Source organism: Oreochromis niloticus, linkage group LG5 (genome assembly GCF_001858045.2).
Source record: "Oreochromis niloticus isolate F11D_XX linkage group LG5, O_niloticus_UMD_NMBU, whole genome shotgun sequence".
In the NCBI taxonomy this organism is placed as follows: domain Eukaryota; kingdom Metazoa; phylum Chordata; class Actinopteri; order Cichliformes; family Cichlidae; genus Oreochromis; species Oreochromis niloticus.
This window is the reverse complement of record NC_031970.2, coordinates 35,362,399-35,385,491: the sequence shown is the minus strand read 5'-3', so window position 1 is coordinate 35,385,491 and position 23,093 is coordinate 35,362,399. Positions and strand designations below refer to the sequence as shown.

The 23,093-nt window shown below is 43.1% G+C and overlaps 1 protein-coding gene across 6 annotated transcripts in view; it reads left to right on the top strand.

Moving 5' to 3' along the window:
* Positions 1 to 23,093, top strand: part of LOC100709248 (receptor-type tyrosine-protein phosphatase gamma) — a 403,846-nt gene that overhangs the window by 340,968 nt on the left and 39,785 nt on the right. For 4 of the 6 annotated variants that reach the window (XM_025907530.1, XM_025907531.1, XM_019358535.2 and 1 more), the window contains 3 exons: positions 11,334 to 11,442; positions 12,269 to 12,318; positions 13,406 to 14,147. In XM_025907530.1, the coding sequence (XP_025763315.1) occupies positions 11,334 to 11,442; positions 12,269 to 12,318; positions 13,406 to 14,147 (901 nt within the window). The remainder of the gene's footprint in view (positions 1 to 11,333; positions 11,443 to 12,268; positions 12,319 to 13,405; positions 14,148 to 23,093) is intronic. The other 2 variants (XM_019358538.2, XM_025907528.1) reach the window with 2 other exon arrangements.

The window sequence follows — 23,093 nt, the reverse complement described above, 5'->3', positions numbered from 1 at the left end:
TTCTTTAGCCGTGTTAGTGGGCCCGCCCTGCAGCCACGCTTTTGCCTCCTTTGTTTACATTTCCTCTTTGGCTTGCCGCTGGGAAGAACCAACCACGGAGACCCTGGAGCTCTTATTATGTCCTCCGGAATGCAGTGAAAGTGGTGTTAGTCCGACGTAATGCTCTTTGCACAGCGTAATCCCAAACTCAGAAGGTCCTGACGACTGTAAGTGGACTCTACTCGATGTATAATAATAATAATAATAAAAAACACATACATCCACACATATGCACGTAGGAAAAGTAAAAAACAAAACACCGAACGTGAGGAGCAGTGAGCCACTGCGTCTGTGCGTGCTGCCATATTGTGTTTCAGTTACACAGCTACAAGCTTTTTTTTTTTTATAGAAAAGCACTCAGATTTACTAAATGTGGCTTCTTTTTTGAGGATAGAAAGATTATATAGCACACACCTTTAATTACTTAAAAAATCTAAATCAGGTACGTAAGTTTGATATAAAATGCTATTCACACCAGTCTAACAACACAAAAGGTTTTGTATATGTACAGTCTCATAGATTGAAGTCAGCTTAACTTAATTAACCAGGTTTTGTGCAAAAATGCATCTTTCCTCTGCTGATAATTGCACAGTGTGTTTCATACACGATTCCATCTGTTTTAGCTCAGTGACAATGATAGTCTTGCTAACCTGTGCTGCAGACCCATGTTGTCTCATGTAGAAAACCAGGACAAAAGCAAGTCTCTCATATTCTCAGAACCTCTTTCTTTTGTTTTCTGTATCTACAGTCACAGTTCAATTGCATTTGTATGAACTGAGAACAAATGAAAGTGATTGAAAATAATGTAAAATGTGTGACACTGTAATGTAGCAATAATAAATATACACCTCTATTTAATATTGTTGTACTAAAAAGACTATTAATCTTAAGGGCTTATATAATGACTATAGATATGCTTCAACGGAAACATTGTTTATGAAAACTAAATTGTTTATTTATGATGATGTCTGCACAGCAAAGTGACATCATATCCTTAAAAACATAAATAAAAGAGCTACTGAAAATAGATCTTATCGCTACGGCATCGTGGGATAATTGTGCCAAGTAGGGTCCAGAGTTTGTGTGCACTAATATAACCAAGGAAATATTATGTCCCTCACACACACAGATTCACACATAATAAAAACTAACCAAATTCACATACTAGTGCAGTCTACTAAACTATATATTAGTATGACATTCATGACACAGTCTTGGACTTGACATGGCTATACAAGAAAATACTTATATAGAAGTACTGAGTACTACGACCCACTGGTCAGCAAGATGTTGGTGTGCAACGATGCAAACTGAAAAAAAAGCCAAAATCTACTACTGCTGGAAGTGGAGATCATGACTATGTGACTGCCATCATCGATTCTTTGAAATGCCCTTCTGAAGAGGATTCTCCCAGTGTTTAAACTGAAGCCTGGCAGTCACCAAAGATTTACAGATACAGCTACTTTTTTTTTGCTATTTGTATATGTAAAGCACTTTGTGCCATAAAACTGGTATACTAATAAAACTGGTATGGTAAAGTGGCTGCCTGGTCCTTGGCATGAACATGTTGAATCAACCATGAGTAGTAATGGCCCTAAAGAGCATTCAGAAAGAGCCACTCCAAATGCAACAACAAGTACGTGTTCCACAAATAAGTCTTAAACCTAATTCTGCAGTATTTAGTCAGGAACAAATAATTAATGTCCTGACAAATAGAAGAGAATTAACACATCATTAGCATCGATTAACGAGCAACCATGCAAACATGTTACATGTTACAGATACAATAAGGGGAATGAGAGTAAGGATATAAGCATAAATACACCATATATACACATATATAGATACAGAATATACAATATGGATAAAAAGGATTGCTCATTTGAGCGAGTATATTGCACAGTCGAATATAAGGAAAAAAACAAAAAAACAAAACAAAAACCAAATATTGCAAATATTGCACAGTGTAAAAAAGCACCTACAGCTCAGTTGTTCCCGCCATCCCTTGTCCGCCTGTTTCCCCTCCCTCTCCCCTCCAGTGAGGAGTTAAACAGTCTGATGGCGTGTGGGACAAAGGCGTTTTTAAGCCTATTGGTTTTTGACTTTGGGAGTAGCAACCTGTTGCTGAATAGGCTCCTCTGATTGTTTATGGCCGTGTGCAGAGGATGCCCAGCATTGTCCATATTGTCCAGCAGTTTCTTTAATGTCCTTTTCTCTGCCACTGTCACCAGAGTGTCCAGCTTCATGCCGACCACAGAGCCAGCCTTCCTGATCAGTTTCTCCAGCATGGATGAGTCCTTCTTTGTTGTGCTGCTCCCCCAGCACACCACAGCATAGAAAAGTACTCCTGCAACCACCGACTGGTAAAACATCCTCAGGAGCTTCCTGCAGATGTTGAAAGGCCTCAGGCTCCTGAGGAAGTACAGTCGGCTTTGGGCTTTTTTATACAGGTGCTGCGTGTTGCATGTCCAGTCCAGTTTGTTGTCCACCCACAGCCCGAGGTACTTGTATGTGTTGACCACCTCCTCTTCCTCTATCTGAACTGGCAGTAGACCTGGTCTGGACCTCCCGAAGTCCACAACCAGTTCCTTGGTCTTTGAGGTGTTGAGTTGCAGGTGGTTTGTGTGACTCCATGTGACAAGGTTCCTCACCAGACTCCTATACTCCTCTTCCTGGTCATCCCAGATACACCCCATGATGGCCGTGTCGTCTGCAAACTTCTGAATATGGCATAATTCAGAGTTATAGCAGAAGTCAGAGGTGTACAGGGTGAAGAGAAGAGGGGACAGCACAGTTCCCTGTGGTGCTCCTGTGCTGCTGACCAGTGTCAGATGTGATGTCCTTCAGCCTGACGTACTGTGGTCTGTCAGTGAGGTAGTCGGAGATCCAAGCGACCAGGCAGGGGTCCACCTGCATCCTGTTCAGTTTTTCCTGGAGCATACAGGGCCGGATGGTATTAAAGGCACTGGAAAAGTCAAGAAACAGGATCCTGACCGTGTCTTTTCCCTTGTCCAGGTGTGAGTGGGCTCTGTGTAGGAGGTACAGGATGGCATCCTCCACTCCGACATCAGCCTTGTAGGCGAACTGTAGTGGGTCCTGGGCATGTTGTACCTGTGGTCGGAGGAGGTTGAGGAAGAGTTGCTCTATCTTCTGTCCACCAGTTCAGAAGTTTTGGCGCGAGATATGTGAAGACTTATCAAAGTGTCTGAAATGCAACATTCCAACTTCCCCTTTAGTGTGTTTGTTGGGCAGCTTAGATTATGTCACTACAGAAAAGAATATAGCCCACATGGTTTTCACTGCCCTATGCATAGCCAAGAAAACAGTCCTCATGAACTGGAAAAATAAAAATAATCTCAGTTCTAACCAATATAGAAATGATCTAATAGATTACATTAATCTTGATACAGCCTCAGATCAATTGCTCTGGGCTCCTTTAATCAGCTCCATCACCTAGTGGGGGTGGGGGGTCATAGTTTGGTCCCACCTTCAATGTTGTGATTGGTGTGGGGGTAGGGACGGGCTTGGAGCGTCGGGGGATTCCCCAGGAGCGTCTTCCTTGGAGGGCTCAACCCGGGGTTGCGGTCATGGCCTGTTAAGGGCTCTGTTGGCTCTTAGGTGATGGTTTCCTCGTGGCTGCATGCAGCGGGGCTAGGGGAGGGTCTGTGCTGACGGACGTGGGTTACTGACCTGGTAGCCTGGATGCCCCTGGGTGGGTCCGGGGCGGGCGTGGGTTCTTGGGTGGTCCGTCTCCGGGCTGGGGCCCTGGCTGGGCCTTGGGTCCTGGTTGGTGTGTCGCCGGGGTTGTGGGCAGGTGTGTTACACCCCAGTCTAGGGGTACAGGAACGCAACATAAGTTTGAAAAGATGGCCCCGCCCTGGTCCCCGAAACCATACACAGAGGGAAAACCAATTTCTTAGTGAATGGTGGTTTATTTTGCTACACTGGAAAAAAGAAGCTCCGGGGTGAACAAAGGTCAAAATAACAAACAAAACAAGCTAAGTCAGGAGGAGGTGCTATCTAAAACCCTATGCGAAATCAAAAACCAAACAAAAGACAAGCGCTACACCTAACTCCCTAACTGTGATAAACAGGAGAAAACAATGCAAGGAAAAACAATAAGGCAGCTCACCCCTTCTGTTCCAGTGCTATTTACAATGTGCTATTTACAATGAAAACTAATGTACACACTATATACAGAACTGAGAAAGTCGCAAAAGTCACAGGCACAAATGCCATGGGTTTTGGAGGCCAGGATCAGGTCTGCTGCTGCTGTCAGTGGCTGCCCCGGGACAACTGCTGGTGATGGATTTTGAATGCGGCCACATGATCCGCGGACCAATCAGCAGCCGTCAGCTCATCCAATCAGGGCCTGCAAAGATTTAAAGACACAGACAAAGAAAACACAGCCACCAAAACGGATTATGGCCAGGGCCATAACAAGGTGGGTGTATGGGGGCTCAGCCATACACCCACCCGCCAGTGCATCGAGCCACCTGGGGGGCTCTTCAACTGGTGGGGGAGGCTGTTACATCTTGCAGGAGGTCTCCTCTCTCCAGGAACTCACTCTGCAGGTGGGGGAGATATAGGGGAGGTGGAGGAAAAACTCAGCCTGGGTGTCTATTGTCTTGTGTAGTCTGGAAGATGAGTGGATGACGGGGTGGGAGCAGTTTTCTCTGTGGTGGGGTCAGGTGGGCTGTCCCAGGCTCTGTGGGGCCGGGCGGCGCTGTTGAACTGGGCCCTGGTCCGGATGGGCCCTCAGACATCGGTGCATCGGTGGTTCTTTGTGTCCGGGGATGGGCGTCCAGGTACACACCGGCTCACTCCTGGTGGCTGCTTGTCGGGGCCTGGAACCTGGGGCTCGCTCGGGCCCCTTAGGGGCTGGGTGCCCTCGGCCTGGGGCTCGGTCACTCTGGCACAGCTGGCTGCCGGCGGAGCTCACGGGCACGTCACTGCAACCCCCCTGGCCTCTGCTCCGTGGCTGCTGAGTGACCCCTCATCTGGGGCTCTCCTCAGCTCTTTCTGGGATAGTGACGCAGCTGCCCCTCCGTTGGTCTTCCTTGGTCTCTTGTGCTCTGAGGGTCCCTAGATGTCTGGAGCCTGGATCTCCTCCATACCTGCTTCATGCCCTGGAGTATGGGGCTATGGCTCCCCACATCCTCTAGCAGATCGCTACATGAAGGAACCTTTTGAATACAAGCGCGCTCATGCTCACAAGTGTACACACGGGTGCTCACACACACAAACTACACCCTTTTTGGCTCACACTGTGCGCTGTCGATCCAACGTGCGACACAATAATATTCAATATTTAGTATTTACTGTTATATTCACATAGATTATCGCGATGATGTTGTTTATTATATTGCTCTCTTTTTTTGCTTGTTTTCTCTTTTTTCTTTCTCAACAGGTGATCCAGGTGATTGATATATGTATTTTTTGTCTGTTGGTTTTTGGGTTTTTTTGCCCTTTATCGCCGTTCCTCTTCCTCGCTGTTTTTCTTTCCCTCTTTTTTTCTCCCTTTTCTTTCCCCCAGTCAAGTCTGTCCCGTGTGTAGCAAGTGAAAATAAAATAAAATAAACTATAAAAGCAAAGGTGAATCAAATAGACCAATACGGCAAGGCTGGGATGGTCCATTTGGTAAAGTAAATCCATTGGGCATCTTTCTTCGCCTTTAGACAATAATTCTGATGGCAAAAGAACCAAACGGGATAGGCAATAAGAAAAAAAAAAAAAAGAATTTTCTGATATCAAAAATTTAATTACTAGAGCATCTAACAGCTTGTTTTGACAACCTTGATTGTATCATTTAAAATATAATTTTCTAATTGTATTCATTTATTTATTAATTTATGCATGCCACAACTGTCCTCATTAGGGATGGGTATCGAAACCCGGTTCTTGTTGAGAACCGGTTCCCGCTGTTTCAATTCCTTGGAATTGTTTGCCATTTTTGCAAACGATTCCCTTATCGATTCCAGTCGCCCCGAATGATGTCACCACGTTGCGGAGCGTCATTTACCTGGCAGGAAACGCGTCTCAAACGCTCAAAAGTTTGGCTATACTTTACGAGAACGGATGACAATGGGGAAACTTGCAATACTTGCAAAGTAGATATTTCATTTAAAGGAGAAAACACTATGAATATGCAAAAGCATTTGCTCACAAAACACGCGATGACCTTAAATGAATGTCGTGTTTTTAATTCCGCTCTGGACTCGTGAATCTCAACCCAGCAGCAGCGGTAAGGTTTGCACGTCCTCTCCCGTTAATGCGGCAGGTAAATAATCAACTAACAGTGCATATTATGTTAGCACGATCTGCCTTATTACAAAACCTGCCATTACTGTTCGCTTCATTTAGGTGACCATGATGAGAGAGACAGACAGAGTCTGGCTGGTTCAGATGCTGGCAGTTCTCGCTGCAGTCTACCGGTAGCGTCTCCTTTGAGCCCGTTCTCACTCCCGAGGTGTAACATCCCGATGTTTTGTCACGTCCCGCGGCGTTCCTGAGGAACGCGAAAGGTGACCTTCCGCGTTCTAATGGTACGCGCGGGGTTCCAGCCCTGTATTGCAGCCCTAAACCTAACCTAACCTTATGCCTAAGCCTAGCCATAACCTTAGCCCTAAGCCTAACCTTATTCCTAACCTTAACCATAATCGTATCCCTAAGCCTAAACCTAACCTTATCCCTAAACCTAACCATAACCTTATCCCTGAGCCTAACCATAACCTTATTCCTAACCTTAACCAGCACTTTAATGACGTGAAATAGTGTTTTCCCAAGCGATTTTAAGGAAAAGAGCAAAGATGTGTAGATTGAGTCCAAACGGTTCTCATATGTCCTCAGTTTTCCGATGTCGTCACGTAGGAACGCGTTGGGTGCCCGAAAACGTAATATGTTGATGATTTGTCACCTAGCGTAAAATGTTACGCTTTGGGAGTGAGAACGTGTTGCTCCTTTCAGGCCAGGATAGACGAATGTCACCGAGCAGTGACTAAGTTTGTGGTCAAAGGCTTGCACCCATTTGCCCCGATTTTCGGTGAGTGAATGTTTTTAATTGTAGGCAGGGACATTACTGGATATTCTTGTGTAACTGCTACAGAATAATTTATGTTATACTTTGTTATTGCTACAGAAGAATATTTATTTTATTATTTTACATTTACAATTTTTTTTTCCTGGGGACCCTGTGACACCCCATTGAAGAGCCGTAGGCTGTGGATCTCTTAAGATCTCACTGTTGGGTTCGTAAGGCCATGTTACTCCTAAATTTCTATCTTGTTCAAAGAGAAGATATAAAACAAAGTTCTAAGCTATTCGACCTTAGTGTTCTCCTTTTTTAAAAAGACTCGATAAGAGAATCGATAAAGAATCGAAAATGGAATCGGAATCGTGAAAATCTTATCAATACCCATCCCTAGTCCTCATACATGCAGCTGTTGTCACTTATTTTGAGTACTGAAGTTTTTATTAATTTGTGTCCACAAAAGTTTTGGAATCAAAATACACTCCTTCCATCCCAAAACACACGTGTACCGAGAAAGAGAGAGAGGGAGGAAGAGAGAGAGAGAGAGAGAGAGAAGATTTAATCGAAATCCCCCCCCCCCAAAAAAAAAACAAGCCACATCCTACATCAGTTCAATTACAAATGGTCTTTTCAAAATGAGATAGGAGAGAAGACTGTGGAATAGGTAGGAGGTTTCATTCCCTTACATTTGGGCTGCCAGTCAGCCAGCAGAATACTAATGTTAAGCTGGAGGGGATATAGCACTGCCAGCTTGTGCAGAAAGCATGACCTTGGGTGAGTCGCTCTGTGGGAAAACCAGAAGAGAGCAAAGAAGGGATCAGAGTGCCCCCTGGCTGTGGCATCATTGACTTTTAAAATGAAAATTTACTATGGTAAGAGATGCAGGGGAAAGGTGGGAGATGTTTTATCCTCCCATCATTAACTCACGAGAATATCTCTGCCTCTAAAATCCATTTTACTCCCTCTTATCCTTCCTGCTCTTCTTCTAAATATATCCCTACATACCACCCTCTTCACACACTCTCTTCTTCTGTCTGTCATTGCTTTGATTATCTCGTACTCTTCTTTTCTTCAACTTATAACAGGGGCAGCCCCCCTCGCCCGGCCCCAGATATCCCTCTTGTCATAGTTAACCCTTGTATGGTGTTCGAGTCTGTGAGACCCATGCCATTTAGAGGCCGTTGCCCCTTTAGGCAGTATATACCATCAAAACCTGCAAAATATGGTATAAGGATATGTACACTTGATTAGAACTGATTTTATTTTTTTTACAACATTTTATTGACAAAAAACGAGAAGCACATTAATTCATAAATGTGATCGAACAAAGGTAAAAGGAAAAAATTAACCATGTTTGCTGTTCACATGGCTCGTAATTGGGATAAAGTAAACATCTGTTGAGTAATTTAACATAAAATTGTTTGATAGTGTTAATTGGAAAGCCAAAAGTCTAGCGGGTCCACCAGACCCATGAACACTGGCTGAGTAACAAAAATACGAACACCATACAAGGGTTAATGAAGAATCCCTATTGAACCTAATGTTGTTGCTGTTCTACATCCACCCTGTGTGAATACTAACACACCACGGATACTGTAGAAGAGGGAATAAGACAGCCAAAAGAATAGTGTCTTAGAGTCTGTTGTAGTTTCATGTAAATCAGGACATAATCAGATAGTTTGAGGATTTAGAAACATTTAAATGGGAGCTATATTATTCACAATTGTCTGTATGTTAATTTCAGAATATTAGCTTTAGTAATTTAAAAATTATACTTGTGCTTGATCATCCTCCACTGGTGCCTTGTTGGAGCCAAGCTTGAACCCAGCTTATGCTGAAGGTTTCTAATGGGATGATGCAAGGTACGTGCGTGGGGCTGGATGACCCTAAAACGTTAACAACCTAACAGCGCTAACGCGTTGACGGCGTGCAGCCCTCGCACGGGGCGATCTGCGTTAACTCGGTTATGACGTTAACGTCATTTTAACGAGTTTAACGCTGACAGCACTAATTTAGACAAATTCAAAGGGGCCCCTATGTGTCGCTCCTGTTCTGCACTTTGGCATACCTCTGGTTTTTAAATGTGATATATAAATAAAATTGTATTGTATTGTATTAAACTGAAACACACTTATACACCTGATTATATTCTGATCTGAATTAAACATAATCACATATGAATTAAGGTTCTGTGTTCACCAATGCAATAATTATTGCCACGCCAAATCATGCATAATGATGGACTGGCGACATAGTTGTTATGTTTTCCACATTCCTGCAGACACTGATCTGTAAAGCTCAAAGCTGGACGATGTCTACACACACAAAATTCAGACATTAGTCATTTTCACTACTCAAACTACATTTGTACTTTAACATATTAATCAGACTTATACTTGGATTATATCTTTGGTTGAGAATAAAGATGGTTTACTAATAGCAAATAGGGAAAAGCTGTGTTTTAGCACTCTGATCATCTTTAACACATAAGGCTGGATGTTAAGCCCTCTGTCTCAGATGTGGTGAGGGGGGAAAGCTTGAGGCACTTCAGTCTCTCTCTGTCCTACCTCTCTCAGCAGTGCATATTCAAAGATTGTCTAAGGCTCTTCTGTGGATGTCTTTGTTTGGTTTTCTGTCAAGATGATTCCAAGCTATTTCAATAATGAGTTATGTGGACTCTGGAGAAGCTAGTCCATGATCCTACTAGATGTTAACACCAGATTAAAAGTTAACATGACCTTCATCCTTCAGGATTTCTTCGCCTTGTGGGACTTGGGTTTTTATTCTTGACTAAAACTTGGCTTAATTCTGGTGAGTTAATCTTCTTCTCTGAACTCGTCCCTTCTAACTCAGACCTTTAATCTGGGATCTTACCAACAGGACAGCCTTCTTATTGTTGGGGAGTGCAACATTCATGTTTGCTGCTGCACTAAATCTCTTGTGAAACACTTGCTGACTCTGTCAGGGGTCCCACCCATGAGTGTGGACATACTTTTGATTTTGATCTTTCTTGTGGTCTGCAATTATGTGATATTCAGATTTGCAATTGAACTTTTTTGATGACATGCCTATAATTGAAATTGCTGCAGGTTAAACCTCTTTTACCTTTACGCGATCTCCACATCGTCACTTCTGCAACTGCAATTTTTCTGCTATTTATCATAATATTGGTGCCCTTTGGACAATTAGTCCCTTAAGCTGAGTGCTGATCATCTGCTCACTTTGTTCAGCGCCACTTGTGCTAATGCTCCCTATACTGGTGCTTCTTTAAAAACTGTCTTAGACCTAAAACAGATCCCTGGATGTCACTGGGGCTCCCAGAAGGATCTGCAGAAAAGCTGAAAGAAAATGGAAAAAAGATCAACTTCAGTTCTCCTTTGTTATCTTTCTTTATCATAAAACTAAGTATTTACCAGACATCATCTCTAATAACTGTCACAGACACCTTGTCTTATTTAATACAATTAATTCTGTTATTAACGCCTCACCCATCACACACTTTCCAGAGTCTCGAGCTACTTGTGAAAAGCTTTTTACGGTCAGTAAGCTTTGGTAGTCAACAAGGTTGCTGCTATCAGGTCTCATATCACTCCTCCAGCTTATGATCCTTCTGATCCCCCAAATTTCTGCTGTTTTTGAACACTTTGTCAAGGTCCTGGAGTAGAATTGTCTTCCTTCAGCTCCAGGCTTTTCTGGGAAAAAATGGCAATGACAGATGCCAGAGTGCTACATAGCACTGAAACTGTGCTTTTAATGTTTTGTTTTTTTTAAGTTTTTAGACCTGAGTGCTGCATTTGATACAGTGAATGGAGGTATTCTAGAGTCTAGACTGGAGAGCTGTGTGGGTTTCAAAGGAACTGCCCTTAAATGGTTCAGATCCTGTTTGAACTGGCAGAAGTTTTTCTGTCCACCCCCCCCCGACATTTATGAAACGTATTCAGGCTACATTCCAACGAGCAGCATTCAGTCATAATTATGCTATGTATTATTCATATTTTATAACGGTAATTTTAGAAAAGCAGGTAAATAATATTTTTTTAAAAACTTTCTTATACGAAAAGAGACCACTTGAAGTCACATTGATGGAATTAACTAAATATCATAGAAAAAGACATTTCAGGTTACAAATGTTTAGTTTGGCATGTTCCCACTCTGCTAATATATGCTACCTGCTATCATTTACTTGGAGGCAGTCATAACGATTTCTGATTGACACGACTCAGCGTGCCAACCTTACTGATTTTCTTGCTGCAATTTGTTGCAGGAGGCCATCATTTCTCCTGTCTCCCCCGATGTACTCTACCTCTTTCGAGTCCAGGCTGTCTGCACGAATGACATGCGCAGTGACTTCAGCCAGAGTATGCTTTTTAGAGGTAGTGCATGCTCACACACACACACACACAAACACACGCACCCACACACACACACACTTCAAGTGCTTACGAATTCCTGACACTCTTCTCCAATGTCTTCCTTACTATCAGTATTTGCATCAGCCCTCCATATTGTTGGTGTATAAGCCATTTATAATGTATTTCAAAATGTATTATTACGTATTCCATAATATTCTAGTCTTTCATATTAAGGTTATTAATGTAAGCTATTGATGTTCCAGTAGCTGCAGAGGTCAGACAACTGAAATGATGTTCAATAAAATAATTCAATTTAATTACAGCACGGTCGCATGGGGGTTAGCACTGTTGCCGCACAGCAAGAAGGTCCTGAGTTCAATTCCACCATCAGACCGGGGTCTTTCTGTGTGGAGTTTGCATGTATTCGTCATGTTTGCGTGGGTTCCCTCCGGGTACTCTGGCTTCCTCCCACAGTCCAAAGACATGCAGTTTGTGGGGATAGGTTAATTGATTAATCCAAATTGCCCATAGGTGTAAATGTGAGAGCAAATGGTTGTCTGTCTCTGCGTGTTAGCCCTGCGACAGACTGGTGACCTGTCCAAGGTGTACCCCGCCTCTCGCCCTATGACAGCCCCGCCACCCTGAAAAGAATAAGTGGAAGTGAATGGATGAATTTAATTACATCCAGTCAATTGGCTTCCTTATTAAGTATTCAGTGACTTGACATTGTTTCATGAAGTGGTTAATGAGCTTACAGTGGACTCATGGCTGGTTGCAAACATCTGTTTAAGTGTTCCTCAGTCCTGCGTATCACTGTAGGTAGTATTTTTTCTTTGTCTTGTTTCAGCGAACACTACCAGGATCTTTGAGGGGACGAGGATTGTAAAAACTGGAATGGTAAGGATAATGGATGTGATGAACTCTATTGTCTTTTCATTCTGTGTGAGCATCTCTCATATGAACATCAGTGCATCAATAACATTAGAGTCAGAGAAAATTAAGTTCATATGCAATGGGATGAAGGGATTTTATTTTATTTTAGTTTATTTATGCAACCAAAGCTTTCAGAAACAATCAAACTCTAACTACATTGTCTCTTTCTTGCTTCATTCCATACAATCATTTAAGAGGGTCTGAATTTACCTAGAATTAATTGATGTCTGTAAATAGTCACTGGTAAATTATTGACCACAGTTCAGATAAATTTCACATTTTACATGGATCAAAGAATTCTTGATGAAAGTGATTGAAAGGTTAACAATGTTAATGTTCTGTTTTCCATGTGACTGATCTAATGTCATTTTAATATGTGACGCCTTCAGGCCTCAAAGACTTTTGAAAAAAATACAACTGACATTAGAACTTTAAGTTTTTGTCTATTTCAAATGACCCTTAAATATTAAAACATAATATTAAAATGTGTTAACACTCAGTGTGACCCTTTACTCTTGATGGTTCTGATTATGTAACCACTTAAAGGGGGTCTGTTTTACAAGCAGATCGAAAGCTTCATTTTTTCTACGCAGAGATGTCCTGTTGTAATCTTTGTTACACATGATGCTCATGCTGTACACTCTCATTATTGTGATACAACTCAGATGTATATGGATGTATTTGAGAATTTGCAGTTTCTACTCTGTATAAGATAAAATGAATAATATGAATTAAAAGAATTTATTTGAATCATGCCAAGCTACTTTAGAAGGTTCCAGAATAAAAATGTAGAGCATGATTCATGACTGGGCCAAGTGTCCTCTTTTTTGGAAGTCAAAATATGGTCACCCTATCATAGTGAATTTTCATGTCCTTCATCTGCTAAACTTAAATCAAACTTGATGAAACAACTAAATGGAACAAACAAGGTGACTGAAATCTCAAAATTCACATTAATTGTAATTTTTTCATTATAATGTCAAAGCTCAGTGAGTTCATGGGATGACTGATGATGTGTCTTTGTATTAACTACATTTTTTTCCTTTCTCAGCCAACAGTGTCTTCAGCCTCCTCGGCTGATATGGCTCCCATTTCCTCTGGCTCATCAACTTGGACTTCATCTGGTATCCCCTTCTCGTTTGTCTCTATGGCAACAGGCATTGGTCCATCCTCCAGTGGTAGTCAAGCAACTGTGGCATCTGTGGTGACCAGCACTTTACTGGCTGGCCTGGGCTTCAGTGGTGGTGTCATTTCCTCTTTCCCCAGCTACATTTGGCCAAGCAGAGCACCCAACCACAATCCCACCTCCCACCACCAGGCTACCAAAGACATGCCTGCTGTCGTCAGTGCAGCAGTTAAGGACAATAATGAAGCTGGGAGTGAAGACAGAGAAAACTGCAAAGGTCAAGGAGAGGACCGAGAGACGGAAGGCAAGGATGCGGATGATGAGAAGGAAGAAGAAGAGAAAAAAGACAAGGAGAGGAAAAGATCGGGAGGTTTAAGAAAGGCAAGGAGGAAGGATAGCAACATAGCAGCAAAGCATTTTTTTGGTAAGATGCCTTACTCTGCTGCACAGGAGAAGGAACAGACTGAAAAAGAGCCTACTAAACCACTGACTGTTAGAAAAGACCAACTAAAAGCAAATACTTACAATCCACTTCACTCTTACCCAATTCCTACCACAGAATCAGCCAATGAAATGGCAACAGTCCCCACCCACAAGGACCAGTCAGTGACACTTAGGCACCGCATAATGAGGGATGAAAAGCACAGGCCTTTCTCCTACCACACTGGTAAGTCAACAAGGTGGTCATGTACAAACCACTGGTTATAAGAATATTAGCTATTTCGCCTATTTGCAGAAGAGCAGATTTTGTTCTGTTAATCTCTCCCTTTACATTAATCATGAGATTACTTGTTATGAAACATGTTACAACTTGTGTTGCCTGCTGCTATTTTATGCATTGTGGGCTTCTGTGTACTGTTTGTGGGGATGGCTCTAAGGTCCAGCTCCTTCATAGGCCAGCTGGTTATAAAAACAATTTTAAGTATTTGTTTGACTATTATTTTAGACTTGTGCAGAAGAAGGATAGTGGATATACTGGACGACGAATGTCAAAGATGGAGGTCAGAGCTAGCTAGGTTTAAAATTTTTTACAAGTGACTACGCCTTAAACAGACTCGATCTCTATCCCTCTTTATATATGTGTGTGTGTGTGTGTGTGGCCTCTGTGATACCCATTTGTTAGTGAGCTCCTGCTGTGAGGGCTGAAGTTGAGTATTTTGACCATCTTCATTTTGATCTTTTGAAATGTGTCACAAGCAAAGGAAGGATCTTAGGGAGACTACATTCTCATGGATTACCGCCTTGTTAATCAAATTGCAAAGCATGACCTGCTTCATACTTATTTTTGAAGGCTAAAGCAGTAATCATCTGAGCATAGGTATAATGTCATTATATTTCGTTTTTAAGTAAAAATCAGGACAGTAGTACGGCCAAATGACAACATGGGGAGATTTTTTTGGTAAAGATGTAAACATTTCCCCTTTTTTTAGATAAAAACTGTTTGATATATCGTACATATGGTTCTGGAAAGTGAGGTCAGCATCACTGATAACGCTGAAGTGTGAAACTCTCCAGAAACAATTTATAAGAAATTTCTGACCTTTAGCTTTAACCCCAACAATTAGTAGTTGTGTTTTGTCATGGTTTAACTATAGTACGTTATTAAAAATTCAGTTATCTTTGTCCTCACTCCAATGTGAACATTTGTCAGTAGAGCTTAAATAAGTTGAGGTCTGGGAAACTGTGTGCCTAACTGTGTCCTATTATAGTGCTAGTTGCAAGAAGTTCAAGTTAAAAATTAATTTTTTTTTTTAAACTACAATAGTTAGCTGCCTCTCAAGTCACTGTGTCAAATGCAATGCTTACATCCAAAACAGGAAGCAAAACAGATACTCATTGTCACAATTTGTGGTTACATTACTAAAAACCTTTGCCAAGACTATTTCTACACTGTGGTCATTAAATGATAAAGATCCCAGAAAGTGTTGGTAGCCAACTGTAGCAGTCTACTTATAAAATAGATGGATGTACTGGTCAACTGGTCAGTTAACTGTGTGTGGACAATTTTCTTCAATTATTTTGTTCAGGAACAAAAGATTAAAGTGAGACGAAGGTTTTAAAAGAGTCAACGGAGGAAGATGAAAAGTTAAAAAAAACATTTTAAAGAAAGAGGGGACAAATGGCTGAAACGAAAAAGCGAAACAGACTTTGTCATTTAAATGTCCTTCTAAAAAGTCAAACATTTAACATTATGCAAGAGTCAAAATTAGGTGCATTTTTACAAAAAAAGAACATGCTGAGAAAATACTGAGTTACATGAATGAATATGTAATACTATTGTAATAATGAAATATTCAATTCAATTCAATTCAATTTTATTTATATAGCGCCAAATCACAACAAAAGTCGCCTCAAGGCTCTTTAGTATTGTACAATAGATCGCATAATAATAAATACAGAGAAAAACCCAACAATCATATGACTCCCTATGAGCAAGCACTTTGGCGACAGTGGGAAGGAAAAACTCCCTTTTAACAGGAAGAAACCTCCGGCAGAACCAGGCTCAGGGAGGGGCGGGGCCATCTGCTGCGACCGGTTGGGGTGAGAGAAGGAAAACAGGATAAAGACATGCTGTGGAAGAGAGACAGAGATTAATAACAGATATGATTCGATGCAGAGAGGTCTATTAACACATAGTGAGTGAGAAAGGTGACTGGAAAGGAAAAACTCAATGCATCATGGGAATCCCCGGCAGCCTACGTCTATTGCAGCATAACTAAGGGAGGATTCAGGGTCACCTGGTCCAGCCCTAACTATATGCTTTAGCAAAAAGGAAAGTTTGAAGCCTAATCTTGAAAGTAGAGATAGTGTCTGTCTCCCGAATCCAAACTGGAAGCTGGTTCCACAGAAGAGGGGCCTGAAAACTGAAGGCTCTGCCTCCCATTCTACTTTTAAATACTCTAGGAACAACAAGTAGGCCTGCAGAGCGAGAGCGAAGTGCTCTAATAGGGTGATATGGTACTACAAGGTCATTAAGATAAGATGGGGCCTGATTATTTAAGACCTTGTATGTGAGGAGCAGGATTTTGAATTCAATTCTGGATTTAACAGGAAGCCAATGAAGGGAAGCCAAAACAGGAGAAATCTGCTCTCTCTTTCTAGTCCCTGTCAGGACTCTTGCTGCAGCATTTTGGATTAACTGAAGGCTTTTCAGGGAGTTTTTAGGACATCCTGATAATAAAGAATTACAGTAGTCCAGCCTGGAAGTAATAAATGCATGAACTAGTTTTTCAGCGTCACTCTGAGACAGGATATTTCTAATTTTAGAGATGTTGCGCAAATGGAGGAAAGCAGTCTTACATATTTCTTTAATATGTGCGTTGAAGGACATGTCCTGGTCAAAAATGACTCCAAGGTTCCTCACAGCATTACTGGAGGCCAAGGTAATGCCATCCAGAGTAAGAATCTGGTTAGATACCATATTTCTAAGATTTTCAGGGCCGAGTACAATAACCTCAGTTTGATCTGAATTAAGAAGCAGAAAGTTAGCGGCCATCCAGGTCTTTATGTCTTTAAGACATTCCTGCAGTTTAACTAATTGGTGTGTGTTACCTGGCTTCATGGATAGATAGAGCTGCGTGTCATCTGCATAGCAGTGAAAATTTATGCTATGTCTTCTAATGATGCTGCCTAAGGGAAGCATGTATAATGTAAATAGAATTGGTCCTAGCACTGAACCCTGTGGAACTCCATAATTAACCTCAGTGTGTGAAGAGGACTCTCCATTTACATGCACAAATTGGAGTCTATTAGATAGATATGATACAAACCACTGCAGTGCAGTACCTGTAATACCTACAGCATGTTCTAATCGCTCTAATAGGATATTATGGTCGACAGTATCGAACGCTGCACTGAGGTCTAGCAGGACAAGCACAGAGATGAGTCCACTGTCAGAGGCCATAAGAAGATCATTTGTAACCTTCACTAAAGCTGTTTCTGTGCTGTGATGAGCTCTGAAACCTGACTGAAACTCTTCAAATAAGCCATTCCTCTGCAGATGATCTGTTAGCTGTTTGACAACTACTCTTTCAAGGATGTTTGATATGAAAGGAAGGTTGGAGATTGGCCTGTAATTAGCTAAGACAGCTGGGTCTAGAGATGGCTTTTTAAGTAAAGGTTTAACTACAGCCAGCTTGAAGGCCTGTGGTACAGTACTGATTATTAGAGATAGGTTGACCATATTTAAGATTGAAGAATTAATTAATGGCAGGACTTCTTTGAGCAGTTTTGTAGGAATGGGGTCTAAAAGACACGTTGATGGTTTAGAGGAATTAATTATTGAAGTTAACTCAGAAAGATCAATTGGAGAAAAAGAGTCTAACTTAACATCGATGGTACTAAAAGTAGCTGTAGATAATATTACATCTGTGGGATGATTATTGGTAATTTTTTCTCTAATGATAAAAATTTTATTTGTGAAGAAGTTCATGAAGTCATTACTAGTTAACGTTAAAGGGATTGTTGGCTCAGTAGAGCTCTGACTGTTTGTCAGCCTGGCTACAGTGCTGAAGAGAAACCTGGGGTTGTTCTTATTTTCTTCAATCAGTGACGAATAGTAAGATGTTCTGGCTTTGCGGAGGGCTTTCTTATAAAGCAGCAAACTATTTCTCCAGGCTAAATGATGATCCTCTAAATATGTGACACGCCATTTCCTCTCCAGCTTACGAGTTATCTGCTTTAGGCTACGTGTTTGAGAATTATACCACGGAGTCAGGTACTTCTGATTTGAGGCCTTAGTTTTCACAGGAGCTACAGTATCCAGAGTCGTACGTAGTGAGGAGGTAAAATTATTAACAAGATAATCGACCTCTGTTGGAGTAGCGTTCAGATAGCTGCTCTGCCCTATGTTGGTACAGGGCATTGAAGATGATAACAGTGGGTGGATTATATTCTTAAACTTAGTTACAGCACTTTCAGAAAGACATCTACTGTGATAAAGTCTACTCTCCACTGCTGTGTAATCAATTATTGTAAATGTAAATGTTATCAGGAAATGATCAGACAGCAGAGGGTTTTCAGGAAACACTGTTAAATGTTCAGTTTCTATGCCATATGTTAAAACAAGATCTAGAGTGTGATTAAAGTGGTGGGTGGGTTCTTTTACATTTTGGGAGAAGCCAATTGAGTCTAATAACAGATTAAATGCCATGTTGAGGCTGTCATTTTTAGCATCTACATGGATGTTAAAATCACCCACAATAATTATTTTATCTGAGCTGAGCACTAAATCAGATAAAAAGTCTGAGAAATCAGAGAGAAACTCTGTGTAAGGCCCAGGTGGACGATAGATGATAACAAGTAAGACTGGTTTCTGAGTTTTACAGCTGGGTTGGACGAGGCTAAGCATCAGGCTTTCAAATGAATTAAAAGTCTGTCTTGGTCTTTCGTTAATTAATAGGCTGGTGTGAAAAATTGCTGCCACACCGCCCCCTCGGCCTGTGCTTCGAGGTTTCTGGTAGTTAGAATGACTCGGGGGTGTTGATTCATTTAAACTAACATAATCATCCTCCTGCAACCAGGTTTCTGTAAGGCAGAGTAAATCGATTTGTTGATCAATTATTAAGTCATGTACTAACAGAGACTTGGAGGAGAGAGACCTAATATTTAATAATCCACATTTCACTGTTTTACTCTTTGGTTCAGATGTGGATACTGTATTGTTCTTTCTTTGTGATTTTTTATGTTTAAGTTGTTTGTTGCTGGTTTTTAGTTTGTTTTTTGTCTGTTTGGGAGCTGACACAGTCTCTATGGAGATGGGTTTTTGGGGGGGTAGCAGGAGGAGAGAAGCTGCAGAGAGGCGTGTAAGACTGCAACTCTGCTTCCTGGTCCCAACTCTGGATAGTCATATTTTGGGGGGTTTAATAAATTGGTCCATATTTCTAGAAATGAGAGCTGCTCCATCCAAAGTGGGATGGATGCCGTCTCTCCTAACAAGACCAGGTTTCCTCCAGAAGGTTTGCCAATTATCTATGAAGCCCACATCGTTTCTGGGACACCACTCAGACAGCCAGCAATTTAAGGAGAACATGCGGCTAAACATGTCACTCCTGGTCTGATTGGGGAGGGGACCAGAAAAAACTACAGAGTCCGACATTGTTTTTGCAAAGTTACACACCGATTCAATATTGATTTTAGTGACCTCCGATTGGCGTAACCGGGTGTCATTACTGCCGACGTGAATTATGATCTTACTGTATTTACGTTTACCCTTAGCCAGCAGTTTTAAATTTCCTTCAATGTCGCCTGCTCTGGCCCCTGGAAGACAATTGACTATGGTTGCCGGTGTCTCTAGACATGTGTCTGAGAACAGAATCACCAATTACCAGAGTTTGACCCCCGGCGGGTGTGTCGCCGAGTGGGGAAAAACGGTTAGACACATGAACAGGTTGGTGGTGTACCTGGGGCTTCAGTTTAAGACTATGCTTTAAGACTATGCTTAAACAGAGGCATGCACCGCATACTTTTACTGCACACCTTTCTGTCCACGTGTTCTAACCGTCAGCCCACCTTAGTACCACAGTGGACGTGGAGAAACAATGTTACGCATAACAATGTAGAGGTTAGACAGATGACAGATGTGACAAGGAGTAAAATGTAGGCTAACTCTGTTGCTGTGTAAGCTAGCGTTTGGTATCATCCTGTCTAATTGTATGATGGTTATTCTGCCTCGATTTGTAATTAGTTAACCATGAGAGCCATCCCAATAGATATATGTACTCAAAGTATTATTTTATCACTGTGGAAAGTCATTGAATCTGTCAGGTAAAATATGTGAGTTAAGAAGATCTATTTATTTAATGTTACACACCATGTTGTAACAGCAAAGAAGAATTACTTGAATTGCTTGGAAACTGTGGTCCTGAGACTGATGTATCCATGCAGAGAAAATGTGGATTTGGTTGTATCTTTTGTAGCTGATACTCAATACAGACGGGTGAAGGCGAGAACTGCTGTCCGTGTCTCATTCATCGCCCGTCACTATTTTCCCTGTTTAACGGCACAACATTTGAAGGCACCACTAGGATGTTTGGTTTGACCACGCCTGAGCTGTAAAAAAAAAAAAAAAAAACAGGAACAGGAAAGTACAGCGAGGGGGGTTGAGAAATTAAGACTGCTTCTACACCAAAAAGAGGACGAAATCCATGACTTGATGAGGAATGGCATGAATCCCCAGATAAATGTACTGTTCCAACACCACTGAACTATGTAGCAGAGAGATTTTAAAATATGAGGCCAAATAATAGTGTCATGGTCCTGAGTCTGCCGTCTCAGTGTTTTATGTTTCTTTAAGCTTTTGTTATACTGATTAGGTATTTCATTATTATTCGCCATTTTGTTAGGTTTCTGTTCTGTGCCTGTCCTGGTCCTCCCATGTTCCCCCCGTCTGTCCTTGATGTCATTATGCCTGTTTATGAGTCTGCGTCTGTCTGTCTATGGTGTCACACTGTCTGTTTGTGAATCAGTCTGTTTAGTTCAGTGTCTTGTCCAGTTCTGTGTCTGTGAGTTTCCTGTTTTATTCTGAAGGTCTCTGTCTCATGTGAGTGTGTTCAGTTTACGTTTCATGTGAGTGTGTTCAGTTTACGTTTCCCCTGTCCCGTCAGCCTTGATTTCTCCCAGGTGTGTTGCCCTCCTGTCTCTCATCCCCTGATCACTGCTGTGTGTATTTAAGCCCTGTGTGTTCTCCTGCCTGTTGCCGGTTCGTCTGTGTTCCACGGTGTCCTGCTCCTCATCTGCGTCTCTCTGCCTCTCACCCCGTTCGTATGATCTCTGGTTTGTTATTTAGTTTTCCCAGTTTAGGTTGTTCTGTTATCTCTCTTCCCTCACTGCCTGTTTTTTGCCACTCCACCATTTGTAAATAAACGTCACTCGAATCATCAGTCACTGCCTGCATTTTGGGTCCTCCTTTTCCTCCAACACCACACGGCTCGCCTCGGCAGCCGTGACAGTACGAACAGGCCACAATGGACCCAGCGGCATTCAACCCGCCCAAGGAGCTCTGGGAGGATATTGTTTACTCTGTGGAGAAATTAATTAACGTTTGGCTGGAGCACGAGGGGAGGGAATTTCACCAAGCCATAGCTAATCGGCTACAGCGCTTGGTTTCTGGTCTCCCCTGGCTGCTCAGCTCACTTCACCCGCTCGCACAGCATTTCATTCAGAACGAGCTCCGTCTTCACCCCCCGGCTGCTACCACCCACCCTGCAACTCATGCTTCACTGCCCGGTCCGACGGAGGATGTTCTGCCCGGCCCGTCAACCCAGCCTTCAAAAGGGAAACGGCGCTCACGCCGCCGACGCTCCTCGCCACAGTCGGACCTAGGGGTTTCTGAGCGGCCGGCTGTGGTAAGTGGACAGGACAATAGTATTGGTCTGATCTGTGGGACTGTTTACTCAGGGGTAATGTTCTGTACGGCAAAGGACAATGACTGCTCATTGCCTCAAGCTCGGTTAGCCGCCCGGCCCGAAGCTCGGTTAGCCGCCCGGCCCGAGGCTCGGTTAGCATCCCAACCATTATTTCAGTCACCCTCAGTTCAGCCTCCTGTTCAGCAGCCACTAGCCCTGCATCCTGTATCAGTTTCTCCACCTGTACAACTATGCAAGTCATTTCAACCCAAAAGAAACTGTTCTTCGCCCATCCATTCCAAGCAGAGAGACAAACCTAATAGTAATGAAAACATTCCTCAAGAGCTGGCCAGTTCTGAGACTGAGATGCTCTCCAGGGCCTCCCCAGAGGCTGGGTTTCAGCCCCCAGCTGACTGTGGACCCCTGGAGGTTAAGAAGCCAGCTGAGGACTGCACCCGGCTGTCGCTGCCTGAGCTGAGTCAATGCTCTGTGCAGCTGCAGTCTGCTTTGTGTTTGCCAGAGGCCACCATGCCTGCTGGTCCTGATCTGTCTCTGCCGGAGGCCCGTGTGCCTGCTGGTCCTGATCTGTCTCTGCCAGAGGCCCGTGTGCCTGCTGGTCCTGTTCTGTCCTTGCCAGAGGCCCGTGTGCCTGCTGGTCCTGTTCTGTCCCTGCCAGAGGCCCCCGCACCTGCTGGTTCTGTTCTGTCCCTGCCAGAGGTCCCCGCACCTGCTGGTCCTGTTCTGTCCCTGCCAGAGGCCCGTGTGCCTGCTGGTTCTGTTCTGTCCCTGCCAGAGGTCCCCGCACCTGCTGGTCCTGTTCTGTCCCTGCCAGAGGCCCCCGCACCTGCTGGTTCTGTTCTGTCCCTGCCAGAGGTCCCCGCACCTGCTGGTTCTGTCCTGTGTGTGCTAGGGGCTCCGGTGCCCACTGGTTCTGAGACTGTTTTCGCTGGGGGGCCCGAGGAGCCCGTCCAGCTTCCTGCCTCATCAGCTGGGGGGCCCGAGGAGTCCGTCCAGCCCCAAGACTCGTCAGCTGGAGGTTCAGGAGAACCTAGCCAGCCTCCTGCCTCGTCAGCTGGAGGGCCCGAGGAGTCCGTCCAGCCCCAACACTCGTCAGCTGGAGGTTCAGGAGAACCTAGCCAGCCTCCTGCCTCGTCAGCTGGAGGGCCCGAGGAGCCCGTCCAGCCGCCAGCTGCAGCCTCATCCATGCCGCCAGCTGCAGCCTCATCCATTCCTGCAGCAGCAGCCGCATCCATGCCTGCAGCAGCAGC